Source organism: Cygnus olor, chromosome 11 (assembly GCF_009769625.2).
Source record: "Cygnus olor isolate bCygOlo1 chromosome 11, bCygOlo1.pri.v2, whole genome shotgun sequence".
NCBI classification, from domain to species: Eukaryota; Metazoa; Chordata; class Aves; order Anseriformes; family Anatidae; genus Cygnus; species Cygnus olor.
Window position 1 is genome coordinate 11113608 of NC_049179.1, and position 22304 is coordinate 11135911.

A 22304-nucleotide genomic window follows, 5' to 3' on the forward strand; every position below is an offset into this window, starting at 1 on the left:
TTGGCTAGAGGGTTTTTTCTCCTGGCCCTGACTCTGCGGGGGCTGGCAAGCACCAGAGCCCACGGAAAAGGCTGGAGGTGCAGGAATACATTTGCAGAGATGCTCTTAGATGCCCTTGTTGCATTTAAAAGGTGTCAAGGGGCCCTTAGCAGTCTGCTGTGTGCTGATGGCCCCAGCGCAGTGCTTGTCCCCAGGGGGGATTGCCCTCTATGACTGTGGCAAGGAAAGCAGAGGCCACCTGAGTCTGTGCACCCAGGGAACAAAGGCACAGGAGAGCCTCACCATGTGTTTTTTTTTTTTTTTTTTTTTTTTTTTCCTCTTGAGAAATGGTGGCAAAGAGCAAACAGCCTGATGGTGAAATCCCACCCACGCAGCCTGGCTGTGTCTTGGGGGTGTCCCTGCCAAGCGCACAGCAACTTCTGCGATTATTTCTCTGGAGCTGGTTTAAACAAGGGACAAGGTGTGACTAGACTGGTGTTCAATGGACACTCATGGGCGTGTAGGTCCTGGCACCCCCCCCCCCCCCCCCCAATCATTTGCCCCCGGGGACTTCTGGTTCTTGCTTCAAAAGGCTGATCACAGTGGAGGATTTTGCCTGTGGTGTTTGGCCTGTTGCGCCGAAGGGGGATGCTGGGGCTGCCTCCCTGAGCTGCAGGGAAGGAGTTGGCCTGTACAACCACCCCAGTATTTCACATCAGGCAAGGAAGCAGCTCAAATGGGGCCTGGCACCTACTCCTGATGCTGTGGAGGGGAAGGCTCAGCAAATTGACCTCCCAGGACCCGGGAATGGGAAGAGCAGAAACTTTTTTTTTTTTGCTTGAGTCCAGCTACTGTCTCTAATGCAGTTGGTGCTGTTGCCTCTCGTCTTTTGGCTGGGTACCTCTGAGATGCATCTCACTCCATCTTCCTTACCACACCACTATGGGTAGTTGGGAATGGAAATCACGTCCTTCCTCAGCCCTCTTCGTGTTAAAGAAGCCCAGCTTTTCTAGCATCTCCTTGTACATCGTGTTCTCCAGCCCTTGCCATCCCAGTGACCCTCTGCAGGCCACACCTCTGTACTGTGCCTTCCAAGCAGGGTTAGCCTTGAGGTCAGGCCAGAGTCAAAGGATATTTTGGAGAGAAGCAGAACTTCCCTAGGCCCAGCTAGGCTTTTCCCCCTCTTCACAGCATTCCCAGAAGGTACTGGGCAGCAGGCATAAAGAGGGCTTCCCGTTCACTGCGATGTGAGGACAGCACCTCAGCCCAACTGGCTGCCCCTCACACAGCAGAGGGGATTCTACAGGGAAGGGCGTGCAGAACACAGAGACGTAGCAAAGAGCCAGCCCGCAGCTTGACATCGGGTCAGTGGATGGACCTGAGCTTCTCAAATCAAGCAGATTCATGCAGGTCCTGTACATTTTGGGTCTGACTTGGGGATTCCCATGGGAAGTACGTTGCTCTGGACTTAACTCTGGGTCTGGCCAACGTGTTGCATCCTCTGTGATGGGAGCTGAACTTCAGGGGCTCCCCAGAAAATTTAGATGGACTGAATCCCTCTTCAACTGGTACTTTAGTGCTACATTTGCTCTCCTGTGGCTGAAATGAGTGTTGTTTGGAAATAAAAGTGGGACAGGCGTGTAACAGGGCTAGAGAGATGACAGGGGATTCCCATTCATGAGTGTGCTCATGCCCAGGGTGGACAAAGGCCTGAGAAGCCTGATGTGGCTCTGAGATTAACCCCACTGAGGGCATGAAGGTGGAGCAAAGACCTTCCTTTGTAGCAATTCCCACCCCACTTGTCCCAGCAATCCCCCATGCCCTCCCAGCTTCCTCTGTTCCCCATCCCTCCTCCCTGTCAGTGAAACAGCTCTGTCATTCATCGCCTGATCTCTAGTCCCTTGCTAAGCCCTCCATAATTGCCAAGCTGTTTTAGCATGCTGCAGGCCCTGATAATGAAAGAAGTTTGTTTTGTAATTGGATTAGTGCTGCTGGGAGCATGCTCTTGCACGGTGGTCAGGTCAGAGCTGGCACAGCCCCCGAGCCCTGTGCTGCTCCGCCTGGTTTTGGGCCAGCTCAGGGCTGCGCTCACTCCTGCACAAAATGTCACTGGCCAAAAGACAGTCTTGCAGAAGGAAGGCAGCGCGGAGGGGTGAAAGGCTGATTCAGGGCAGAATTTGAGCCTGCCCTCCTTGGAAGCTGGAGTGTGTTTGCTGAAACTCCGTTACAACCCCTAACATCTCCCACCTGCTGGGAACGAAGCACACTGGTTAGCACCAAGCCTTGCCTGGGTTTCATCACCCTTCCCAGCATGAGCCATCAGGGCTCCTGAACGCCTCACCAATAACCGGCCCTTGCAGGGCTGGGTAAAACCCTCAGATGGGTGTAGGGAGTTGTCCACCATCCATCCCCCCTCCCGGCTCCCCTGGCCTGGAAAAGCCCCTTTAAACCCAAGTCTAGTGATTAGTTTAAACCCCAGCCCTCCCAGCAACGCCTGCATCACTTGAATGTCTCTGAAAACAGTGCCCGGCATTCTGTTTCCAGCCACAGCAGTCTCCAGTGCTGCAGGAGGAGGATCAAATAACCCCAAAGCTCCGCTGCCAAAGTTTATAGCAAAGTGGAGAAAATTGTTCCCGATCCCTGCAGGCTACCAGCAAAACGTGTGGTGTAGCACATACGTAGCGCACACATGCATATGGCACGCACATGGCCCAGCTGAATGCCTCCTTTCAAATCTTGTGGAGACCAACTTATTTGACACAAGGGGCAAGTTTCAGCTCCCAATTCAGAGACCACCCTTGCTCAGTCCTTTCAGTGTACTTCCCCAGCATCATCTCAAAGCAGCTACTTGCTCCTGGTGCCGTTTAAAAATTGTTGAAAAATATCTGTGCTTGGATGCCTCCACCTCATTTTCAGTCTCCGCTTGTGATGAGTTCTGCCCTTTTCCTTGCACAGTTTTGGAGGGATGTCTCCAAACAGCATGCTTGGGCAGATCTTTTAGGTGAGATCTTCCCAGTGCCTTGCTACTGATGCAGCTGTGTCCCTCCCGAAAACTCACCCTCACTCACCCCTGAACTGTTTGCTGTTCGTATTAGTGGGGTTACTCTGAGACGGGGGGTGGAGAAGAAGTGCTAGAAATATCTCTGCTCAGAGACACTACTGTTAATACAACCCATCATTTATTTAATTAGCTGGTTCCTCTGCTGTAACCATAACCATCACTTCCATCATTGGAAACTGGTTCCTATTGAGTGGCAAATCAAACTTTCCTTAACTCCAACCAGCCTAAATGTGCTGCATCTTCTTGTCTAAGAAGTCAATTATGAAAGAAAAATCATTATATTAAACTGATGCAATGTATCTGTGAGAAATTCTGTTTCCATTTGCCTTCCTATCTTGAAGGATTTCCTTCAAAACATGGTCAGAGCCTCACAAGGTTACGAAAGCCTATATATATTTTAGTCTCCCTTTTCCCTATTCTGGATATGGGAGGCACATTAGCTCAATTTCTTTGCTATTTGAGCTCTATCCAGGTAATCCTAAACCTGATCCTTCTTTCACAGTGAGATGACCTTGCTCCTTTCCTCCTTGCTCTCACACAGCACCTCCTGGTTGAGCCTCATCTCATGCATTTGAAGTGTGTCCTCATCTGGTGGTTGTGCCTCAGGCACTCTCTCCATCACATCTTGTTCAGCCTGATGACCTGCACAGCTACAAGTCTTTCATTTCCAGGATAAATTTATGCATATTGAATTTTTCTCCGTTAAATGGCAGTGCACAGCAAGTCCTGATTTGTGTCTGTGTGGGACCGATGGCTCTGCACATGCGTGTCTTCTCTCACTGTTCATGTTCGGGGTGGGCTTGCTGTGCGGGTACAGTGCACTGTGATTTACTGCCCATATGCAGCATTATGGCTTCTCTGCGCATGCACAGCATGTCCTGATTTACTGCACGCATTAAGGGCTACCTCTCTGCACATTCACAGCACGTCTGGTTCTAGTGCCTGTGCTCAGCGCGCTCTCTCTGACCATGCATATATAGTATGTGCTGATTTACGGGGCAGGGTCTTCCACCTCTTTGCCTCATGTAGAGTACCTTAACTTGCTGCTCGCGCATGCCACTGCCTCTCTCCAAGGGGAACAGTCTGCCTGATTTGCCACTTGTGCACAGGGCAGTCTCAGATTTACAGCGCGTGCGATGGGAAGCCACTCCATGTGGTGTAGTGTGGCCTCCATGTGTTCATGACATCCAAATTTATCACGTGTGTTAGTGACGGGTCCTGGTTTCCCATGCATGTGCTGTGCAATCCCTGTGCAGGCGCAGTGCAGTGCTACTTTCGCTGTGTGTGCAAGCACTATCACCGTGTCCTGACATCTGAGCACCCCCCCACTTCCAGCTAGCAATTTATGGTAAAGTCTGGGGGCTCTGTGCTGCACGCAATTCCCTTTTCCTTCCACACACGTGGGCTGTCTGAGACGTCTCTGCCCATGACCATCTGCTCTGCCCCTCTCATAACTGTGTCTTACAAGGGCTGAGATGCAGCCTTGCACCACCACCCTTGGCTGCCCTGGCTCATGGCCTGCTCTGGAAACCATGGGCTGCAAGGGTGTTAAAAGTCCTGCCGGAGGTAGCGGAGGGTGTCTCTGGTGGGCAAATGTCCAGCAGGTGTCATTTGACCAGAGCTTCGGGTGCCACTCAGATTGCAGCTCCAGGAACTGAAGGCTTTTCCAGAGGATGTTTGTGGGCTGCCAATGACTTCCTCTGCAGACCTGTTGGCTTGGTAGAGCAAAAGGGGAAAACTGTCCTATCAGAGACACCAGAAGTGCTTCAGAGAGCAGAGGAGACCATGCGACATGTCCAACAGCCCAGAGGAGACTGCTGTCACTCAAAAAAAAAATGCAGAACATGCCTATCCAGGGTTACACCAAGGAAAGTGAGGAAGTTGTGACCCACAGCTACGACCTACGACAGCCCATGAGGGAAACATGGGAGAGGCAGGATCTCCCATCCCTTGCCCTGGGAAGGTTTCCACCCCTGGCCGTGGTACTGGCAGCCAGAGCATGCAGGGAGAGCTTTCAGCTCCAATTTGTTGCAGGGAAGGTGTTTTCTGGTATTCTTTTTTTTTTTTTTTTTTTTTTTTTTTTTGTTCCTGTGGGTTGAGCTAAAAAGCATCCTGCCCTGTTCTGCTGTGACTTGTAGCTGAGCTCTCAGATGCCACATTAGAAGTAGTCCAGGTGGGATCAGGAAGGGCTGGGGAGTGCATCACCTACACAGTGAGGGCTCTTGCCCTTGCATTTGACTTCCAGCCATTCCCACAGTGCTTCCTGCCTGAGCAGGCAAGAGAGTAAGCACGAGGACATCACCCAGTCTTCTCACCAACACAGACCCCAAACTGCCCCACTCAGCTGAAGGCCCTTCCAGAAGTCCATCGTTCAGGGCTACCTCATGCTTTGCAGCTGTGGCGCTGCTGGTCCACAGACAGCATGGTAATTCACACTGGCAGCTGCTGCTCCTGCTATCAGTGCTGTGATAATTGTCCCCGCTGGGCTGGTCCCGCTCAGGGCCATTAGCAGCAAGATCCTTCTTTTATCATCATACGTCTTGTTCCTGTCTTGGCAGACTACAGTAAATATCTGTCTGTTACTGAGGCTGAACGCCTGTAAGGACACACGGTCAGGTCAGCCTGTGGTGGGTGCTGATTTTTACACAGTTGCAGCTTTCTTGGGGTGCAAAGCAGCAGCGTACATCTCCTGTGGCTTACTGCAGGAATGGGCTGGGGTCTCCTGTGGCGGTGTCTGGGGGTGACGTCCCTGCATTGTGCCCTCGCTCCAGCTCTGCCATCCGTTCATCCGTGCAGCTGGTCTGTCTGCGGTCTCCGCCTGCACGGAGGTGGGGGGAGTGGGGTAGGCGATCTCCCCTGATGGCGGAGGCGATGCTGATTTCCATTTAGATAGAAGAATTTCAATCTCAGCTTGACGTCTCCTCGCAACTCAAGACCCAAATTTCCAATTTGCTTCCTCACACGAAGCCAGATGCTCCCTGCTGGCTCGGGAACTGAAGCATGTTAGAGGCACTGGAGCCCTGCAAAGGTGGACAGCCAGGTGTGTGAATGCGGCCAGTTATCGATATTCAGCCCCCTGGGGCAGCTGGCACACATGGCTGCACGGCTCCTTCCACACACCCCAGTCTGCTGCCCTGCCTGGGGCCCAAAGCACTCCCTTCACCCATAAGCCTGCCCCCCGCAGCCCTTGTCCAGGGTAAGGGGAGTAAAACCAGCACCCCGAGCCGGCTCCCACAGCGCAGGATCCAGGTGGCTCAAGAAAAAACACGGGAAGAAATTCGGCCATGGGGGCGTCCCAGGGGGCTGCCTCCCTCAGGCGCGTGCCCGCAGGTGGGCACCTCACAGGGTTCACACTTGTGACCGTCGCCGCGAGGCCACGGCCACCAAAGCCCCCCAGCTCTTCGCCACAGGGGGGACGAGGGGAATCGGGGGCCCAGAGAACGCCGCCGAGCCTCCGCTGGCGGGGAGGACGCCGCGGGGCCGGGGGCTGAGGCGCGGCTGCCCCCTGCCGGCCGCGGGCGGCGGGGCCGCGGGGCGGTGCCGGGCCGGGAGGGGCGCGGCCAGGCGGCGGCACGGGGCCGCCATGTCGGGAGCGGCGCTGGGCAAGGTGGCGGCGGCGGCGCGGCCGCGGCGGAAGGTGCTGAGCGCGGAGGAGGCGGAGCTGTTCGAGCTGGCGCAGGCGGCGGGCAGCGGGCTGGACCCGGAGGTGTTCAAGTGAGCGGCGGGGCGGGGCGGGCGGCGCGGGGCGCGGCGGAGCTCCCCCCCCGGAGCCTCCCCGGAGCCCCCCGCTGACGGCCGCCCCGCAGGGTGCTGCTGGACCTGCTGCGCATGAACGTGGCGCCGCTCGCCGTCTTCCAGGTGCTCAAGTCCATGTGCGCCGGGCAGCGGCTGCCGGCGGGCAACGAGAGCGGAGCCCCCGCCGCGCCGGCGCCGCTCCCCGCCGACAGCCGAGGTAGGCGGCGGGCAGGCGGGCGGGGGCCGGGCGGGGGGCGGCGGCGGCGGGCCCTGACCTCTCTGTGTCTCTCCCGCCCAGAGCCCCTCGAGGAGCCGCTCGCCTTCGCCTCCGCCTTGCGGCTTCCGCGGCCCGCCGGCGTCCGCCCGCCCACCGCCGCCGCCTGCTGCCGCCCGCTGCCCCGCTGCGTCTCCGCGCCGCCCGCCGGCCGCGCCGCGGGCTCGGCGCCGGGGGCTCGCCCGATCGGGCCGCCGGCGGCCCCGGGGCGCGGGGTGAGGGCCGGGCGGCAGGGCCTGCGGCTGCTGGCGGCGCGGCCCGGCGGCGCGGCCGGGCCCCGGGGGCCGCCTCCTCCGCGGGAGGCCCGCGGCGCCCGCTCCGTGTGAGGCGGCGGGGCCCGGCCGCGCGTCCCGGCCCGAGTGGAGCCCCGCGGGCGCTGTCACAGCCCGGTGTTTACCCGCGCTTCGCTCCTTCCGCGGAGGGAGCAGCTCGTGAGCAGCGGGAGCGGTGCGGGGTGTCGGGAAAAGGAAGGGGTCGCTGAGGTGACTCGCGCTGGGTTTCCTACGCGCGTAGGCTGGCGTCCTGGCTCGCTCCTCTGAGGCTTCCAAGCAACCTAACCCCCCGAATATCTAATGCCGCATAACGCTGTTTCGATTTTGTATTTAGCTCACGGAAACACGAGTTTCTGGTATGCTAGGAATCACTGAAAACAGGAGCTGTGGTGCTTCATCTGCTCCATCCGCGTGTAGTAGCACAGCAGCTTGTGCTGCTCACCCGTCGGGTTCCTGTGCCCGAATGAATGTTTTTTTTTGTGGGAATGTGAAATGGAAAGGGGAGGCTGGGTGGAGCTGTCAACTATAGCAGTGACTGCTTTGGAATATAATTATTCTTACTGCTCTGACCTCAGAGGTCAGTGACAAATGTAGCCCTGAAGCTGTGCCATATTTTTTCCAAGCCAATTCTAATAAAACTTTATTCCCTCTACTTTCTGAAGTGGCTTTTGGCTGGTAGTGTGACACATCTGTGGGTTACTTGTAAAAGGTTCGAAAGGCTTAGCTAAAATAAGTCTACTGTCACTAAGTTTAAATTCACTGCGCAGGAGAGCTCTCACTTCTTTTGAGCTTAGTAACGTGGTAAAAAGGGGTAATGGCCAAAACAGCATGGTTTCATGGATGATTTGCATGGTTGCCAAGAACAAAACTGTACGCTGAAAGATAGGTTTGCTTCACACCTCAGGGTTGCATGGGGGTTTGATGATTGCTCAGTGGGAGTGTAGAGATGGATGAGGTCAAGCTGAATTTTATTGTTGTGTTCTGTTTTCCCTTCCTCTCAGTGTTTCAGGGCGAAAACTTCACTGTAGCTGATGAGTATATGTTGACCCGTGAAGAATTCTGTAGTAAAACTGAAAAAGAAAACTTTTGCCAGCAGCCACTGTGTTGGGAACACAGAACGATGGAAAAAAGAAAACCTTGGCTGTCAGCGTAGGTAATGAGTAAGGCTGAGGGCAAGTAAGGTTCTCCTGTCATGATATCGTACTGCAACTTAGTCTAGTCTCACTGCTGAGACTGCATTGGTGATAGGGAGTGCTTATTCTGTACAGCAGCTGGCTGTGCTTGCAGGCCTGCGTACCTGATGGTGCGTCCTACAGAGAGCGGATCTGAAAGGCAAGATTCACTTGAATATCTTCAAGCAGTCGGTTTCAGGGTAAGACTGATTATGCACCTTCACAGTAGCAGAACCTGCTACTTCTAATGTGTATTCCATATGGTAAATGGGTGCAGTTCACCTCATTGAGCAGCTGGGGGTAGCATGGAGGCTGAGGAAGTTTACTAAAGCCTTAACTGGAATTTGGGTGTGAGATGAGGTGTCCTGGACTCCCAGGACCTGATGGTTCCTCTTTCTTGCTGAAAGAGGTGTTCTTGATTAAAAGTTTCCTGGTGAGAGGATGTGAGTGGTAAAGAGAACAGACTTGCATATGAGATTTTTAAAGATGCACAGAGGAAAAAGAAGACACCTGGCTATTTTTCTGGAGCAAAGTGAGAGGGGCACAGCACTTGGATATTTTAAGAAAGCAGCAGCTTGCTGTTCCTTGCCACACTGAGAGGAAATGTCTTAAAATAAGAGAGTAGCAATTCTGAACAAAAGATGCTTTAAATCCTGCTCTCTTGTTCTAGTTTGGTGCTTCAGGTGTGACGGGCCCTGCAAACTATGAAGGAACTTTGGGTGATGTGTTTGTTCCTGTTTGTCTGTTAATATGGAGTAGCTTTTCTTCTCTCATAATGCTGTTTAGTACTTTAGTACATAGTACTTCCTGTAAAAAACAAACAAACAAAAAAACCAGCTTCTTCTAATACTGGGCCACTGCCATGAGCTACTTCTAGCTAGTTGTAGGCTGGCTCCAGTTTGAAATGGTTAGATGGTGACTCTTCTGTTAATGAGCATTAAATTCCTCAAGAGGAAGTCAGAAACCCTATGGTAGAGTTGATCTGCCCTCAGCAGTTGCCTTCTACAGCTAGAGGTAGTGCAAATACATTAAAGAGCCTGAGTTTCTAGGACTTAACATCCATCTTGGGGTCTTAAATCAGTTTTCCCTTCATCAATCCAGGATGTTCATTCTGCATCTTTAAGCAGAGCATCTCCTGGTCCAAGACATGCCCAAGCCTGACTGCATTCTTACTGTCTCAGGCCCCTGGTGCTGCCAGTCCTTAAAGTCTGTAGTTTCTCTTTAAAATGACCACGTTGAAACCCTTGAGGACATTGTGACGAGCTGTCTGAACTGAGGGTGAAGTGTAGCGAAAATCAGAGAAAGATGAGCCTAGCTCTGTGTTGCTTATGGTGTAAATACATTTTTAGTTTGGGCTTTTGTGCTTTATTTCACGTTTCTGCTTTATTTCATGAGTCTAACACGTGTCTTCAGGGCTACATAATGCACTCTGATCACTGGATTGTATGTGGCTTACTGAGACAGGAGGATCACTCCCATTAAGCCACAGTTTTAATGTTCTCCCAGGTATCTGCAGAGAATGCTGGCCTTGGATTTTCACTGAGCTGGTGCTTAGTACTGGTGGTAGAGGAGAAATTTGGCCTCCTTTCCCAACACATTCATCCCTGGCCCAATGCTGATGGGCAGTGCTGTGCTTCTTTGCCAGAAGGTTTGGTCTTCCCAGTTGTGTCAGGTGTGTTTTTTATTTTATTTAATTTTCTGGAAGATTTTGCTGCATTAGGGCTCATAGCAGTAGCTGACTTTAAATGAAGATTTCTTGTTTTAGTTTATCAGCCTAAGTGACTTTGTCATCACCCAGCACCTCCTGATGATGAACAGCAGCTAATGCCCTTGTGAATAAATTCACCACTGAAAGCCAGATCTCTGGAAATTCTTTGGGCAGAACTTTACATCTGATAGTGTTTTATCACAATCTTAGTCCTGCATCCTCACTTCTTTGAGTATAAGATGTGCCAGTGAGATCTCATTAACATTGAGAAGAGCGTGTGTTTTTTTTTTTTTTTTCTAGACCTCCTTGTGAAGATTTATTTCTGTACCCTCTCAGATGGGAGATGTTTGTGCTTGCAGTGACTCAGTCAAGGAGGGGCTGTGTTAGTGGAGTGCCTAGCCTGACCGAAGATGGTCCTCAAGTGCAAGCTAACAGTCTTGTGCCACCTTAACTGCAATTTTGTACAATTCTGGCTATCTTATGTCTGATACCACAGTGCAGTGTAGGCACCTGGAGCAATGTGCATGGAGTGTTGGAGGAAGATGTGTGGGGTTCGCGGTCGAAGGTCATGAAAACAGACTTCCAGAGAGAGGCCTCAGTTTGTGGGAACTGGTAATGCAGTAAAGCAGAGCTGGACCATCAGTGCCAGCCTTGTCTGTGTTTCCCTTGATCACATGAGGCTGTGTTAGGATTTCAACTATCTGCATGTCAAGGCAGCAGCTTGTTTTACTGAAGCTCTTAGAGGAAAGGGTGTTGCTGACATACAAATCCCTTTAAAATCAATGTATCTTCAGGCTAATTTTCTCTCCTTAAATTGGAGAAGCAAGTAGTTAGCTCAAACTGAAGAGGAGGAGGAATCAGGCTTCCTCATTCATTGAACTTTCTGGTTCTGAACACAGTCCATCATCAATGCCTCAGTTCAGGAGTTGGGGTAAGTGTTAACAGGGTGACTGGGGGCGTCCTCTGGGCTGGATCCATTCTGCAGGGGTTTTTGGTTTGCCTTGCCTTCTTTTCCTTCAGGAGCTGCCGTGGGGAAGGGGAACCAAAGCTGTATCTGCTGTTGGCCCTGCCATCTCTTGTTGGAAGATGCTGCTTATTTTTAAGAAGAGGATGGCGTGGCTTCTGCACAGGACAAGGCGTTTGGAGATGGGAGATGCCTCTTCTGCATAGCTGGGACTTGTCTGCTGACGTAGCCAGAGCTCCTTGCGCTGATGCAGAGAACAGCAATTGTTGTACATAAGTTTGCCCAGCTGCTTTGCACAGTGTCGTTCAGCTCTGCATATCTGCTCTTTCTCCTGTGCTTCCTCCTTTGTCAGAAGACAGACAAGTGGCTGAAGTAATCCAGGTCTCACTAAACATCAGCTGAGTCTGCTTCCTTCAAGTTCTATCAGTAACAGTGAGATACCGGCTTAAGCTTCTCAGCTCATCGTGATACAGGGAGGTTTTTTAAAGCAATTTAAAAAAAAAAAAAAAAAAGACTTACTCTGATAAGCATTGCTGGGGGTAGGGGTAAGAAAGCACATCGCTTTCCTCCCCTCACCCCGTAGTTATTTCAGCTTTTTTACAGCTAAGGCTCTTAAGCAACAGGGGATCCTAGAAATGACTTTATATTATGTTTTCCGTAGAATATAACAGTGGCACAGAGGTGTTTGTTGGTAACAATTCATAACTGCCTCAAAATTACTGTTTGACTATTAGACCATCCATCTGGCATACTTAGCTAGATACAGCTTCATGCAAGCTGCATTCAAAACTGGTCATCGCAATAATTGATTTGGGAGAGAAAGAGCTTATTTTAAAAGGAAGGGATGTTCTTTGGGCAATTTCTTCCCATAAATGCAAGGGAGAGTTGTGCACACCCATTAGGACAATGGTGTTGGGTTTAGTTTAGACTAGGCATTTGTATAATTTGCTGTTGTGTACTTAAATATGGCTTTATGTATTGTTCCATGCTTGCTTTTCCCATCAGCCCACCTCACCCTCAAGCCGCTGGTGATTTTTCTGCAGTTTTCTACCCCTCTATTAACATGCATTTGTCAATGCCCTGCTCTTTTTTTTTTTCCTAGACTAGTGAATATTCTTTGACGGTCCTCCTCTTTTCACTTCCACTATTTTTTCCATGTTTTCCCACTCTCCAGCCCAAATGCTTTCCATAAAGTTACTTTCCAGGGCTTTGCCCTAACTATTTTTTTGTACCAAATGATTTGTTAACATAAGCTTGCTTTTCATTGTGCTCTTGCCTGGCTTATGGATTTTTTCAGGCTGTATGGCACCAGTGCAATCTCGTAGTCTGTGCAGGAGATAGAATGCTTTCCTGATTAAGAAATGATTAAGAAACTTCTCAGCTTTTTGCTTTCTTGGCTGGTTAAAAAATGTAGTTCCTCTTCTCTACCAGGGAGCTACCAAATCTTCGTATGACCAAAATGCAGATGACAGTGAAGTGATTATCCGTAGTTGCAGAAACAGAACACACAGCTTTTATTTTCTTTTCCTTGTCCTGCAAGTAACTTACAGAAAGTCTAGGCTGTTGGCTGCAACACTCTAAACCTGATGTAGACCTAGTCTTGAAAGAATAGGTGGCTTCATTACCTAGAGCAAAATATTTTTGTGGAAATAATGTGCTCTCAAAACTGAAGTGTAGACTTTATATTTGTCATTTTATTGAATCTTGTGAGTGGGAAAAATCTGTATTGGATGCTGCGACTCAGCATGCACTACTGTGTTTTGGGGGAGAAGTCTATAACATATTCCTTCCCATCTGAGTAACTTTTTTTAAAGGGGAAAAAGGCATTACCAGGGATGCAATTTTTTTTAGGTGTCCTATATTATTTGCAGTGCTACACATATAGTGGGAGCTTGATATCAACTTAGCAAATAATTCAGTTACAAGTGTATGGCAGTGTCCATTGCAGAAGCTAGCAGCTTTTAAACAGACTATGTTTCAGTGGGAAACACTGTTGTAAAATTGAGTTCCCTGAAATATTGGGATCCCTAGAGCAGCCCGGGTTGTCCTGTGTAATGTTTTTACGTATGCTCTGGGTGTGATGGTCATGGATCGGCAAGCTAATGCACGTGGATTATTAAAACCAGGACTTGTGGCATTGACCGCGCTGCCAACATGAACAGGTAACAAAGAGCGTTGGTCATCTCTGGTCAGTGTAGATGTCTCTTCTGTCAGGTTTCCTGTGCAGGAGGTTTACAGTCTTAGAGAAAGCCGTAAGGCTTTCTCTGTGCTGGATTCTTGAGCTAACTCTCTGCTGTACTGTGAGCTAACTATCACTGTGCTGGGATAATTTTTAGTATACCTTCTGGGGATTGCTTTCAAGCTCTTTTTCTTTTTGATACTCTGTCTGTGTGAGGCAAAAATTGACAAAGAAATGGGATTTAAAGGAATACTCTAAGTGCCAGACTTGTCATTTGACTTTGGCAAAGTAATGAGATGTGAGTTCATCATGAGCAGCAAATCATTCTTTTTCTCCCCCCTCAACCAACCAAAAAACGCCCAGGAAATCTTGACTGAATAAAGTGCTCTGAGAAAAACAAGAAATGTTTTCTCCATCTTCTTTCTATAATCTATGTGCAAGAGAAGTGGAGGAAATGACTCTTCCATGTGTGGTGATGAAGGTCAGCAAAATGGGAAACAGACGGGAACGGTATGGTTTCAGACCTGTTCATAGAGTTGCCTCGGAAGAGACCCAGTACAGAGGTCTATCAGACTTGGGGTGTAGAGGGAGACTGCTCTATGCCTTAACCTGCCTTCAGACATCTCTTTTTGAGGGTTCTTACCCAGTGTGTAAAACTGAGGTGTTTGCATGCCTCAGGACACTTACCAAATGATTTGGCTACAAATGTGTGGTTTGTGTCCATTACAGAAGCTAGAGGCTTTAGAACAGGCTACAGTTCAATAGGAAACACTGTCAGATTGTATTCCCTGGAAGTTATTGAATAGGATCTGGGATTTATGTTAATTTCAGCTTGTTTTTGTAGTGCCAGTAATGAAGTTGAATACCTAACCTGTTTCAAGTGAACAGGCATGTTAGAGGAGAGAGGTTATAAGTTCTGTGCAGGTGAATTGGGGGCCTGTGTAGGTCGCAGGTTACTTTGTGTTCTCTTCTTTCTACACATTCTTCTTGCCAGGTAAGTGTGAAACTGTGTACTTTCACATGTAAGTGTGAAAGAGAGACAGTGTGTGTTCAAATAATGATCCATTGCTCCATTTGCCTTAATGCATACTGAAGGTCTTAGAAAATGACTTTTTTGCATTTGAAAACTTATTTTTCCTCTTCCTCTGTTTCAGAACTAGTTGGATGGATTTGTTGAAGCACCTTTTGCCAGTTGTACCTGGCCTTCTGACTGTGTCTTCTCAGTGAGGCTGCTGTAGCTGGGATGATGTTTTAGTCAGTGTGCCTTGTTGTGTATGAGCTGTTACAAATACCTCAACAGCTTTGGAGGCCTTGAGAACCTGCCGGTTTGTGTGGTGAAGGACTGAGAATGAGAGCCATAAGTGCTTTGAAGAGTGAGGTCTAGCTGCGGCTGAGATTTAATTTCAAATTTCATCACTTCCTAATCATGAAAAAAGTCCCGTCGCTGTGCCAGCCACCAGTGGGTGGGCAAAAGTTTAGTCCTTCTGGTAACCACGTCAAGATTGCAAGATTCCAATCTTACAAGCTGTTTTTTTCATCCAGACTTGAGTCTTTGTTCATCTTGGAAGGCCAGCTGGATTCCTGTGCCTAATGTAAGCCCTACTGAGAGACAGAAACAGGAGCAGGACTGTGGAGAATTTAAATCTACTCTAGCCCATAGTCATTGCCCATACGCTGGAAAGGAGGTGTTAGAGATTATTGCAGCCCTGACATGCTAATCCTCCCTGACTGCATTACCAAATAAAGGTACTCAAAGCAGCACCTGATGGCTTCTCCCTCTTTTTCATGCCAGAGGGAAGAAATTTTGCAGTTCCTGTTACTGCTCAGAAGTGTGAAAGGATCCCCTGAGGAAGGTACAGAAGATTGAGGAGAGAGTAGACTGTAGGAGAAGAACTTTATATTTCCAATTCTGAAAGCATACTTGGGGTTCCTTTCCTAAGTTTGTTTGGTCTTCACGTGCTTCCTGCTATAATCAAAGAGAGTGTTTCTTCCCTCTTCCTCTTAAGACTCTCTCTTCTTGCCCTGCAGGCTCCTGTCTTGGTATCTGGTGAAGGTTTGGAGTGGTGGTGGTCTCCTAGAGGTAGCTGTAGCATTTTTTATTGCATTTTTGTTAGAGGTGTTTGGCATTAATGTGTTCAGTGAGCAGCCTGTGCACAACTTGCACTGGTCTTTTAGAAGCAAAGAGAGCTAGCGGTCAGAGGTAGGCAGTGCACACACATCCATTCCTCTCAAACTATGTAAGGTTCTTGAGGAGACGCACATGTAACTGCTGCTTCTGGGGTCATCTTTGGGCAGAGGGGTTACTGGAGAAATCTCTCTTTTGACTTGTCTGTTGCATCCGTAACTACTTGGGCTACAGTTGTTCTGGGACAGCCAGACACCTTTGAGATAAGGGCATCTTGTGTCAGCGAAGTAAATGGCAGTGGAATCCTTTTGCTAGTCTGTAGTGCTTGAATTGCAGAGGGTAAACTTTTTGTGCTTTGCACTAGTGGACCCTTATATTCCTGATAGTGGAAGTTCACAAACCATGTCTGTTCCTGCATGCTTGATGAGCTGCTCTTGTCCAGTGCACAGGCCTAGAGATGATGCTTTCAAAAATACAGGTGATTTTTCTGCTGTTGGAAGTAACTGGTTTGTTTTAGTGTAATTTCAAGGCTATGAAGATGGAGGGCATGTTTTATCTGAGCATAGCTTTTCTTTACAGAGTGAATCTTTCTCCCCAAGTCATTTCAGCTAGGTCAGAAGATCAAGGACCTGACTCCTGGTAGCACTTAACGGTACAGTTGTTTGTATATGCACATGGTTAGAGTTATCATACACAGGCTGGGAACCTGCACTCTTATTTGATATATGCATGTGAGGAAGAGGAGAACACTCATATAGAGATGTACTGGACTGCTAAAAGCATCATGGTGAACTCTAATGCTTTGTTTGAGATGTTAAGAGACTTTTCTCTTAAATACTGTGAGATCGTGTATTGCCTTTGTGCAATTTGTTTGTTTTCGTAGACAGCACTTGCATTAGTAAAACTGCTTAAGTGCTTACAAGCTTGAGCTTTACAAAGAAAAATTGCAAGGCTGATTGGCTGGCTTGGGCTGATGACTGTTGGCAGATCACTAGTGTGGTTTACAATAATAGATTTTTTTTTTTTAAGAACGCCTGATTTGGCTGGGATAAGTGAATATATTTCTTTTTCTACCCTAGTTTGTCAAATTTTACAGATGTGAAGGGGCCACGTACTCTTATCTAGAAGTTTACAGGTTGTCCTTCCAGTAATGTGAGGCATTAGTTTGTAGTATTGATGGGAGTGCTGTTTTCAGACAGTTACTCCAAGGAGAGACAGGTCAGTTTAGTAAGCAAAACAGACATATCTCCAGTGTGTGCCCTGTTGGCAGCACAAATCCAAGGTGATCCAGATGGCCATGGAGACTCTCATGTGGGAAGTAGCTATTGGCATTCTGCAATTTGCTCTGACGTGATTACTAAAATGTCGCTCTCCATTTTAATTGCATGCATGTAACTATAGATACTCAGGGAAAAACAGCTCACTGGATTTCTTGTGTTTTGTTTGCTCCTTACTATATTCATGTTTAGTGGTGCTTCTTGGTGCTTGCTATCTTTAATAAAAGCCGTGACTATCTTGAGCACTTCTACATAATTTCTTTGTTCTTTATTTTTCTTTCCTAATGCAAGTATTACTTCTCATCTGAAGTAATTCTCTCTGCCAGGAAACATCAGTCTTCCTCACTTTTCCCTTGCAGTCACTTGTTTGCAGCACCTCTTAGTCTGTCAGTCTTTCTCCCGTGGCTGAATCTGGCAGGGTGGACTGTATGCCCCTTGCTTCCTTCAACTTGTACCTTTCTACCCATTGTTGTCTCTGCTGTCACATTGCATTGTAGAGATGGTCAGCTGCACCTACAGAAGGGCAGCTCTGTTATCTTCTGAACCCAGTAAGAAAATCTGAGAGTAACTGATCTTGTGTAGGCATCTAAATTCCTGGATACCCCAGAAAATGATAGGAAACCCAAACTTGCTCGTCAAATTACAAGTGACATGAGTAGGAGGTTTTCTGATCTGACACTGACTGCAGGCTTTAGAAGGAGGTGGGCAATGGCACATCAGTTCACTTATCCCAGCCTTGAGGTGTTAGGTGCTCTTCATCTTTTTGAATTGCTGTTTGCCCTGCTGGTATTCCTGTGCCAAATGAAAGCAGGTATTTAAAGAACAAAGTGGCTGGTTACTTTGTATATTAAAACTAATAATGCTCCTACTGCAACTTATTTTGTTCTTGTGGCCCTGATTTCACAAACTTGCTTTCTGTGTTGGATGCTGGATACATTTGCGACATCTAATACAATTTTGCCTTTAGCATGATTTCTTAAACAGTTGCAGCTTAAATGCTGTACGGGTGACACAGGGCTGACACTAATGTATGTATTTCATTCATTCAGGGAGAAATAAAACCAGTTCTGCTGTCAGTGGGACCCAGGTTATAGCAGAAAGGAGCAGCAGGGAAGGATCTGCCCAGAGGATGCCTCGGCAACCAAGTGCAAGCCGGCTGCAGAAAGCAGGAGCGTCTGGAAAGAGCAGTGGAGGCAACAGTAACTAAGACCTTGGCACTGATGTATTTTGATGCTTGAAGATGTATATAAACTGTGCTTGTAAAATTGTGTTGTGTGTATTAATCTGGCAAACATGATTTGTAACACATGGAACGTAGCTGTTGTTTCTTATTTCCAAAATTCTGCTGGCAACTGCTGTGGTTTAACCCAGCAGGCAGCACAGTACTACACAGCCATTTGCTCACCCCTCTCCCACCTGCAGGGGGATGGGGGAGAGAATAAGGGGGAAGAAAAGTAAAAAGCTTGTGGGTTGAAATAAAGACAGTTTAATAGGACAGAAAATAAATATGTACAAAACAAGTGCTGCACAATATGGTTGTTCACCATCCATTGACCAATCAATGCCATTCCCTGAGCAGTAGTGTTCCCCTCCCTCCCCCGGCCAGCCACGCCATATTGATTGCTCAGCATCATGTCATATGGCATGCACTATCCCTTTGGCTGGTTTTGGGTCAGCTGTCCTCGTTCTTTCCCTTCCCAGCTCCTGGTGCACCCCCAGCCTGCCTGCTGGCAGGGCTGTATGAGAAGCTGAAAACTCCTTGACTCAGTGTAAGCACTGCTCTGCAACGCTTAAAACGTCAGCATGTTATCAACATTATTCTCATCCTAAATCTAAAACACAGCACCACACCAGCTACAAGGAGGAAAATTAACTCTATCCTAGCTGAAAGCAGGACAGCAGTGCAGACTTCTAAGGATTACCTGAAGGGCGATGAAGAAAGAGGTGGGAAGCCTAAGAAGACCTGAAGTAATGCTCAGGTTGCTCCAGGCAGGTTATGACTCATCGTATAAACCAGTGCGTCTCACTGATTCCTTCCCCAAAACTTGGTTTGGTATATTTGCTCTAGTTTCAGCAGCAGAAAATCTGTTTGGCTGAATTAAGAGGTGAGATAAGTGCTGAGCTAGGTCATATATTGTTAAAGGAAGAGCCTTAAAATGATTGTAGCTTGCACTGGAAACCTCACTGTCTGATGGGGGTATGTTCTTGGACTTCAACTGATGGTTGCCCTATTCACTTCATGTGCATGCTCAGGTGAGTTTTAGCATTTTAATCTGAAAACCACTTTGACCCCTCACGTAGTGTAATCATGTAACATTTAGTTTTTCTAATGGTGGTAAAGTGATTATTCATTTTTTAAAGATACAGAACCCTTTGCCTAATGAGTCAGGTTAAATGAGGGCATTGTGCCAAACAAAGGGAGAAAATAGCTTCATCACTTTACAGTAAGGTACATGCAAGTAGCTAAAACAGGTAAGTGGATTTATTAGTGTTAAGTGTTGTCATTCATCATTCCAGGGCCTATCCAGGCAGTGGGGGTATGTGCTATGGCCTAAGTAGCTCAGGAGCTGTTAGTGAAATCCACTTCCCTAATTAGGAGAAAGTGCCTCCATTCTTGGTGGGGGATAGGTAACATTTCCAAGAGTCATGGAGGTCTCATGAATATTTTGGACTATCTGTCAGTCCAGCACAGTTACGGGGTTTTGCTAGTGTTGGTACGTGTATAAAAAACCTTTTGGAGAACTAGCTGTGGAAGTCATGAGTCTGCAACCCATCTATGGAGATCAGAACTTTTCAAGGGTAGTTAGAAATGGGAGTGAATTAGTTAATATCTTGCAGTAGTACACTTTGAAGGAAATCCAAGTGAGAGTTTATGAGCTTCTCCATCATTGGCAAGGTCTGGGTATTTCCTGCTGTGATCTTGCAAGAAAGTGCACCTATTCCCACCCTTACACCCCCAGGAAAAAACATCTGAAACTGAACCGCGCTGCCTAGTAGAGGCATATGTATTGGTTATCCTAGTTGAATTTGCTGGTAAAAGAGAGCAGATGAAGGGCTGCTTTTTCCCTGGAATACGAGTGAGCAGGCTTGAGATATGACTCAAACTCTGTGAAGTACGTTGACCTGCTTTGAGAATAAACAGTACCTAACAACAGAGGTTTTGCCTGCAGGGTCACTGCCTCCTCTCTCTTTAGTTCCGTGTCTGCATTTTTTCTATTTATCCTGCTGCAGCTCAGGGTACCTCCTGTGTTGTACCTACCCACCTGCTTCCAGGCTTCTACAACGTCCTCCTACTGCATTCTCCTCAGTCTTGTGGATCATCACTTTTCCTTTCCTGATGTCCAGTTTTCCTGAGTAGACACTCCTGTTCTCCTTTCCATGCTATCAAGCTGAAAAAAGTGTGCAGTGCATTCTTTTATATTCCTTTTCTTCAAAGCTTTTGCGCAGGTGAGGCACAGTGACTTCCTGCTGTGGGGGACAGCTTGACCTGTTGTCTAGAGGAGTGTGCTGCTTGCTGGAGACCCAGATCTGGGATGTTTTGGAGGAACTGCTAAAGCTCACCTGACCCTCTTGACTTAGGAAGGGAAACTTATCCAGAGGCCAGTTGGCATAAGAAGCACTGCAGTTGCCTAGGTCTCACCTCCAGTGCAGCAGGCTGTGATGATGACTTGGTGATCGTGATCATATATTTTTCAGTGTCACCATTGCTTTTTTCCATTTTGACAGTATTCGGTACTTAATCGGGTATATGTGTTGCACACTGATTAGTCGCTGACTTTCTGTGCAAAGCGATTTTTGACATTTTTCTGCTGCTTGTATGAGCACTGTTGGCTTTAGTATGCAGTGAACATTGTCTTTTTCAAATATGAATGAAAACCTTCAGAAGGATAGTGAGAGACCTGAGCGGAAATGAGGGACAAAGTTCTCCCGCGGAACATCCCCCAAGGAATGTAAGAACATCCTCAAAGGCTGAAAAGAACAAGGGAAAACATGTGTGGAGAAAAAAAAAAAACAAAAAAAAAAACAGGACTTATTAGTACATATATAAAGGATTGCGGAAAATGGTTCACCCAGGTCAGCAGAGTGGCGCAGCGGAAGCGTGCTGGGCCCATAACCCAGAGGTCGATGGATCGAAACCATCCTCTGCTAGTGTTAGGTTTTCTTACTAGATTTTTTTATTTAATTATGTTGTCATTATTGTTATTATTACACGATTTTTTCTATTAAGTGATGGATTTGTGTGTATGTGGCTTTTTTCTTTTTTTTTTTAATTTAGAACTGTCACCCTGAGCTGCTTTCCCCACGCGTCCTGTGTTGCACGGTGCTGGTGCTGGCCCTTCCGGTGCATTTTCTGTCGGTATCAGCCGCTGGCCGAACGCAAACGAGACGGGGAGAGGAAAAACGAAGAGAAAGGAGGAAAGAAAACTCAATGCTGGCCCGTACGGGGATCGAACCCGCGACCTTGGCGTTATTAGCACCACGCTCTAACCAACTGAGCTAACCGGCCCTGTCGGCCACGATGTTTTTCGGCGCTACTATTAGGTCTTTTCCGGGCTCTGCCTTCGCAGAAGATGCTGCTGGGGGGGACAGCTCCCTCTGTCATCCTGGCAACTAACACAGCGATACAAAACACATAGCAGAGGATGGTTTCGATCCATCGACCTCTGGGTTATGGGCCCAGCACGCTTCCGCTGCGCCACTCTGCTCCCGTGGTGGTTACAGTTGGAGTTGTACATCCACCTTTCTGTGGTTGTTGCTGCTTTCGCTGCACAGCCCGAGGGGCGCTCTCATGAGGCGGGGGATGCTGCAGCGGTATAGTCCCGTGGGGCTCAGTGAGCAGCCTGGTTCTCTCACCCCAGCAGCACAGCCACCCAGCGGTGCGAGCTGACATAACAGCCCTGCTGGCCTTCAAAACCGGGCGAGTATGAACGAATGTGTGGCTGTCCCATGTTCTGTGAATAACAACCTTGAACATCTCCTGGGGACTGGGATCAAAGTCCCCTGGCATGTTTCAGGTGAACAGCAAAAATGCCTATCAGTGATCTTTGTCTATTTTCTGGACAGCCTGGTGTTAACTGCCATCCCAGTGTTGGCTACTACTGCCTTTGCACAGGATTTTAGGAAAAAAGTTAATTATCTTATGCAGAACGTTAAAGAATCAAAGAATGGTTTGGATATAAAGGGACCTTAAAGATCATCTAATTCCAACCCCCCTGCCAGGGGCAGGGATACTTTCCACTTAGACCAGGTTGCTCAAAGTTTCTCACAAATTTTGGTTTTGCAGAAATGGCAGTTTGAAGAGTTAACTTAATTGTTTTTGGAAAAACAACAACAACAACAACAACAACCTTCCCCCATCCCCCCAAAAACCAAACAAACCACCACATACATACAAAAGAGAACAACAAACCTGGACTACTCAGCACATCACACACCTTGTATCTACCTTAAAGCACATCAGTGTATTCACAACAGCTCCATGTGTGCAGAAGGAAGACACCTCAACAGTGTTGCAGTTTGGCTCCTCATACTGAAGGAGAAGCTGGGACTGTTGCCTA

The 22304-nt window shown here is 48.2% G+C and overlaps 1 protein-coding gene and 3 non-coding genes across 9 annotated transcripts; 2 read left to right on the forward strand and 2 right to left on the reverse strand.

The window, feature by feature from the left end:
* The first annotated feature begins 6587 nt into the window (after positions 1-6587).
* Positions 6588-18056, forward strand: LOC121075989 (mitotic-spindle organizing protein 2B-like). 6 transcript variants are annotated; one of them, XM_040569837.1, is made up of 7 exons: positions 6588-6754; positions 6847-6992; positions 8323-8470; positions 8609-8693; positions 10000-10165; positions 10502-11132; positions 11222-11433. In XM_040569837.1, the coding sequence occupies exons 1-6, from the start codon at positions 6624-6626 to the stop codon at positions 10561-10563; spliced, it is 738 nt and encodes a 245-aa protein (XP_040425771.1). In that variant the 5' UTR covers positions 6588-6623; the 3' UTR covers positions 10564-11132; positions 11222-11433. The 6 variants fall into 6 exon arrangements, with proteins under 6 accessions (XP_040425771.1, XP_040425769.1, XP_040425772.1 ...); XM_040569835.1 differs by having other exon boundaries at positions 10000-11132; XM_040569838.1 differs by lacking the exons at positions 8609-8693; positions 10000-10165.
* Positions 18057-20823: 2767 nt separating this feature from the next.
* Positions 20824-20895, forward strand: TRNAM-CAU. The gene has a single exon. It is a non-coding gene; the product is annotated as a tRNA-Met (tRNA).
* A 284-nt stretch (positions 20896-21179) lies between these two features.
* Positions 21180-21253, reverse strand: TRNAI-AAU. The gene has a single exon. It is a non-coding gene; the product is annotated as a tRNA-Ile (tRNA).
* Positions 21254-21380: 127 nt separating this feature from the next.
* TRNAM-CAU lies at positions 21381-21452 on the reverse strand. The gene has a single exon. It is a non-coding gene; the product is annotated as a tRNA-Met (tRNA).
* Positions 21453-22304: the final 852 nt, after the last annotated feature.